The sequence below is a fragment of the Lepus europaeus genome, chromosome X (assembly GCF_033115175.1).
Source record: "Lepus europaeus isolate LE1 chromosome X, mLepTim1.pri, whole genome shotgun sequence".
Lineage (NCBI taxonomy): Eukaryota > Metazoa > Chordata > Mammalia > Lagomorpha > Leporidae > Lepus > Lepus europaeus.
The window spans coordinates 18,880,347-18,886,367 of record NC_084850.1 but is presented as its reverse complement, the minus strand read 5'-3'; the positions used below and the strand labels follow the sequence as shown (position 1 = coordinate 18,886,367).

The 6,021-nt window shown below is 46.1% G+C and overlaps 1 protein-coding gene across 1 annotated transcript; it reads right to left on the bottom strand.

Annotated features, from left to right (window-relative positions):
- Positions 1-3,508: 3,508 nt before the first annotated feature.
- GPR101 (G protein-coupled receptor 101) lies at positions 3,509-5,026 on the bottom strand. The gene has a single exon (XM_062182914.1). It carries the CDS (start codon positions 5,024-5,026, stop codon positions 3,509-3,511), a length of 1,518 nt encoding a protein of 505 aa, XP_062038898.1.
- Positions 5,027-6,021: the final 995 nt, after the last annotated feature.

Below are 6,021 nucleotides of genomic sequence, written 5' to 3'. Positions count from 1 at the left end.
TAGAAATGAGGTGCCTACCTCCTCCAAAATCATAAAATGGCACTTTACCTTGCCTGTAGAATTTGAAGTAGGTATCCTGTTATCTTTGATTGCAGTTGGAAAGGAGACAGAAAAATCCCTTTAATTGATGGTCAGTTCTATGGTTCACTTCTCTCCTTCCCTGTTTCCTTGTGCCCTCAGGTCCCTGTGAATCTATCAGCTCTAGGTTTGAAAGGGATGGATGGGGAGGGAGTGAGCATGCAGAACTGTAAGCACAGGGTATCCTGAAGGGCCAACACAACAGTGGGAAGAGGAGTGAAGCAGGGGAAGACAGTGGGTCTGAGGGCAAGAGGTGGGCAGGGAGCTCGGAGTGCAGAGGACTTCGCAGCAGCTGGCGTTTGTGGTATCCTAGAGAAGATGGACCCTGGCATAAGAGAAGTCACAGAACCCTAGGGCTTGCTCTTTATTAAGCCATCCTATGCTTATTGAAATTAGTGTGCTGGTTAAAGCACCTGCGACTCCTTGGCAAACTAGATACTCTATTATTCTTAATAAAGAAATCATTAAACCTAAAATAACATATTTTCAAAGTCTGGCTTGTCTGGACCTCGCACTTTAATGGGATTTTTTTACTGCACACATGAAGTGGCCTTGGCTAAATAATACATCCTTAAAAACATTTAGGAAAAGCTATTGCACATGAGAATCTGTGAAGGTATTGATGATTTTTTTTTGAGTACTTTCAGATTTTCAAATGGCAAAAACAGTAGGTGCAGTAAAACCTCATTAAGTTGATGGTGCTGTATTCAAAATAGCCCAAAATCTGAAGCAACAGCTATCTCCAGGATAATCAGAGACCATATTCATTAAGGAGAAAATTTCCTCAAAGCAGAATGCCCTCAATTAAAAGGTCCTCTTTTCCACTCTCCTATTTTCTAAAGGTCTTAATGTTTGAAGAATCAGATTTGCCAAAAATAATGGATGATTAAATAAAATAAGGGAAAGAGGAACTTTAAGAAGGAAACTGGTGAGTTGAAGGAAACTGGTGAGTTTTGGTACCCGGCAGAATGTTTGGGTGTGCTGTGAAATGGACTTACCACACTCGTACAGGTTCTGGTTCCATTCTGATTTGAGATTTTGGCAAACAATTTTCTCTGACACACTTTGAAGGGGTTGAGCTTTAAAAATAAAACAAGAAGTTCAGTTTCAACAAAATGAATGGAGAGACTTCTGTTTGAAATCCTGTTTTCTACCCCAGACAAGCACTTCTACTCAAACAGCATGAAGTAGCTACTTTGAAATCTTCAACCACGAGGAACCTGCAAGGCAATACCCATCTCATAATAAAAAGACTGATCACATTTCTTCATCCAGATATCCTTTAAGGACAGATCACATAAAAGCTTGGCAATATATCAGTATAATACATGTAGGACAATTAATTTCCTTTGTACATTCTCATAGAAAAATAATAGTGTGAAAGCAAACTTCAACCCCTACGCCTTTTCTGAATTAACACAAGTTCCAAATTAATGGAGTTGTACTTGCTAAGGTTTTCATACACATCTTGATTTGGCAGGTCAGCTCAATATTATTTGGTTCTTCTTTCCTAAATTCTGAATATGGCTATCCCAAATTCCCATACAGACTTATTTACAGACCCAATATAATTGCTGTTTATCTCTCCCCCTTGAGAAGTTCATGTTGGAATCTGTGATGAGGGATAGACAAAAATAGAATGAGCTGGGCATATATATATATATATATGTGTGTGTGTGTGTGTGTGTGTGTGTGTATGTATATATATACATATATATGTGTGTGTGTATGTATGTATATATATATATATGAATGAAATTTGAGCTCTAACACAGACCTGTTAATTGTACAAGAATGAGGCTAAACTTCAAATATGACCATCTTTACCTAGAGCAGCCTCATTAACCATTTTTTCAAATCAACATTCCCCCTACTCCCACTCCACCCCTAGTAACAGTGGATTTCTGCATGAACTGGCAGTTGCTGGAAAATTGCAGGAGGAGTAGAAACAGACTTGACTGTTGGATCCATGTTGTTTCATTCTGTTGATGTGGCCTGTGCCCCCAGGAATACACAGATCTATCCCTGCTTAGAGTGATTTTAGGTCTTGGGGTTTGAAAAATCTTCCTTGGTGTTGACACTAGGGATCATTTAGATATTGTAAAGGTTTCCTCAAAGCAATACATTTTGACAGCAATAATTAAGACATGCCTGACCTGAATGCTTTGACTTTAGAATTGTTTGGAATAGATCAGATGTTTTCCAGGTATTGTGAAACCATCCTATCTGTCATTTCTGACTCTCTTATATTTCTCTCCCACATCTACAGAGAGCTTAATAGCTTAAGAAAGTGCCAGAGGTGGAAAGGATCTCTGTGGGTGAGCCTGGAGGACAGAAAATGTTCATGGTACCTTACTTGATCCTCACAGACACATAAAAGATTTCTGATGGGCACAATACTCTTGATTGGCAGTGTGAATTTTGTAGGGCTTTGGCTGCTCTTAGTTGAATTCCTTTTTCTTCTGAAATACTGTTTTACCAGAAAGGCCTATTTGAACAAAGCAAAGCAGAAGTGATTGGCAGAGATCTGGAGGATTGTTAGAGCATCTCAATTCAGTCACAAAGAGGAAATTGTAAAATAGTGGCACAATTTCTGTCCCACTATTATTCAGATAGGAGCTAGAACATAATTTAGTGTTAATTGGCAATTTTTCCATTTGTATGGAGTGACTTGAGTCCCAGCTCATGCATAAACCCATTACTTCATAGGAAAAAGAAATCAACCATTTAGCCCCATGGATATACATTATTTCTGTATTTTCTCCCTTGGGCTGGCTTCCCATTCCATACATGCTCTTTTACTATCCTGGATCCCTTTAGGGGATCAAGAAACTTTCTTGGTATTCTAACTGCACAACACTCATTTGCTTCAGTTTGCACAATAGTCTCTGCATCACATTGTAGGGCTTCTCAGTTTAGAATTTGGCTCCTGCATTGATCAGTCTGTCAGGTTTTGCTTCTTGGACTCCACGAATGACTTGATCCATTGCTCTTCTCTCAGTTGAACTTGAACTGTGGCCCTGGCCCTTGAGCGGCCAACCTGAGGGCCCAAAAGTTCGTAAGTTCACAAACATCATCTTCCCTTTCCCTAAGAATTAAAGCAGGCACAGTATAGCCCTGGGGAGACAGACAGAATACCAAGCATAGATCCAAAATGGATAGCCCTTGTTGCTTGAAGAAATTTAGAGCCTAATAATTTTTTAGGGGGAAATTTCAGTAAGAAATTCAAGTCCACGTTTTCAAGGGCATACCCTTAAGGGAAGATGCAAGTTCCTACTTCCTACATGTACTTATCTACCTTCTGGTGAAAACGATGTGTGCACAACATCTTTTCCTAGAATGGTATGGGTTGGCATTAATAGGATTGTGGGTGATTCATTGAAAAGAAAGCTGCTCGTGTTTTCTGTATTGTGAACAGTTCAAGGATTGCTCAAGGCAAGATAGTAGAATCATGGGAAGTGACGACCTTGCCTTCAGTTCCACCCTCTGTGCCAGCTTCAGTTCCAGGCAGATCTGGGTGGCTGTCTTCTTTGGGGGGCTCTTCCTTGCAGAAGAATTTCTTTAGCATATCTTGGATTTCCTTCTTGATGGTTTTGTGCATGTAGCCATAGATGTAAGGGTGGATGCAGCACTGCAGGAAGAAAAGCCAGATTATTATGGTGATCACCCACTGTGGTACCTGGGTTTGGACATCCACCCACACAGCCAGGACTGCTAGAAAGCAGTAAGGCCCTAGGGATAGCACGTAGGAGAAAATGATGAGGAAGATCACTTTAGCAGCTTTGCATTCGTAGCACCTGGGCAGAGGAGGGTCATTGTTGCTGTTTCGACGGCTGGGTGGGAGGCTCTCTGGAATATTCACTGCCTCAACATCAGCCTCACCGAAATTGATGTGGTCTTCACCAAAGTCTATGTCATCTTCACCCAAGTCAATGTTGCACTGGTTGACCTCTGTGCAACCCTTGTCTGCTTTAGTGCTGCTTACCTCAACTTCACTGCCACCTTTCTTACCCTCCATGCTGCCCTCACTGGCCTCCAAGCTACTCTTATTGGTCTCCGTGTTTCCTTCCTTGGCCCTCATGCTGCAGTGCTTGCCTTCTATGCTACCCTCTTCGGTCTCCATGCTGCCGTGCTTGGCCTTGGGCTCACCTTCATCTTGGTGGTGAAAATGCCTCTCACCCTGAAACTCAGACTTCTCCACCCCTTCTTCGTTCTCATTCTGCACACAGTCCTTGACCCGCACCTCCAAGCTGTGACTCTTGATGTTGTACAGCAGAGCTTGCTGACGCCGGGCTGCACCAAACACCACAGAGTAGCAAGCAATCATGACAATCAGTGGAACGATGATGAAGGACACCACGCTGACAATCGTGTAGCTGGGGCTGGCCCCCCAGATCATGGAGCAAAGAGCATTGCGCTCATCAAAGGCAGCCTGGCCCCAGCCATATAGTGGGGGTGTGCTCTGCAAGATGGCCACAATCCAGGTTCCATAGAGAAGCATGTAACCGCGGCGCTGGGTCATCTTGGACGGGTAGGAAAGAGGGTGGATGATGGACAGGTAGCGATCCACCGACACCACGACAATGGTATTGACGCTGGCAAAGGCGAACAGGTGGGTGAGGCTAACGAGGGCAGTGCAGAAGTGGTTATTGAGAGGCCAGAAGAGAGGCACGGAGGTAGCCACCACCCAGGGGGCCACGAGCGAAATCTGCAGCAAGTCAGTGACAAGGAGGTTAAAGATGAAGCGGTTGGTCACCTGCAGCAGCTGCGGCTTGCGCTGCAGCACAAGTGCCAGCACTACGTTGCCGACGAACGAGGCAGTGAGGAAGATAAGCAGCACGCTGGAGCGAATGATGCCGTGAGCTAGGCTGATGGGCATTTTGGAGAGGGGCATGCACGTGTGGCTGCTGTTGGTTTCGCCCGTGTTGTTGGTACAGGTGGATGTCATGGCGACAGCGGGCTAACGTGAGACAGGGTGCAGGCTCAGGGCGGGCACCGGCGGGGCAGCAGAGAACTGCACCGACCACACTGAGTGCCTGTTCTGGGGATGAAAGAAACAGGCGGGGGAAGGGGGGGGGAGCGGTTAGCCTTTGGGTGAGTGGAAAAGTCTCCTGTTCAGAGGAGGCGCTGCAGTCCCCCCCCCCCCCCCCCAATCCCCAGCCGCCCTGGTCCGGAGCATTCCTAGGCGTCCGCGCCCGTCCCCCATAGTCTGCGTAATTTCTTTGGCCCATTCTCTGGCCCTCTGGGTTTGTCTGTCTCTCTCCTGGTCTCTAAATTTCTTTTCGTCTGTCTCTCCCGCGGGCACGCGCCCATCCTCTATGCGCATCTGGAACGCTGTCTCTGGGTCTCAGAGTTTTTGGTCTCTCCAGGTAGCGCGCGCGTTCGTTAGCGCTGGCGCATGCGCTGTGTGCCGCTGAGTGTTTACGGTAGTCCCCTGTACCTGTCTTCCGAATCTGTCGCGAGCGCACTTTTTCGCTCTCTCTCGAAAAGTACATGCATGCGTCTCACCGTTTCCGCTGACACCGCCTCTTCCTTGTCTCTGTGGTATGCCTGTTTGTTAGTCTCTGGATAGCACGTGCCCGCTGCCTGTCGCTGCCTTGTCGTTCTCTTTCCTGTCTCTGTCACTCCCATCTCTTCCTTGCACCCTCGGGCTCTCTCTCTCTCCCTCCCTCCCTCCCTCCCTCCCTCCCTCCCTCCTTGTTTCTCTCTTTCTGTGTGTGTGTGTGTGTGCACGCGCGTGCGCGACCCTCCTTCCTCCCACCTCCTCCCATCTTTCTCGAAGTCTTATCCGTATCTCTCTCTCTCTGATATGCTCTTGTCTCTGTCTCTACTTGTCGCCGTTTATGTCACTTGCTAGTGCGCGTGCTTTTCCGTCTTTCCCCAGTGCACTCATCTCTTCATTTCTCTCAGTCGGTTTCCCTAACAGTCCATCTCAGTAGGTCC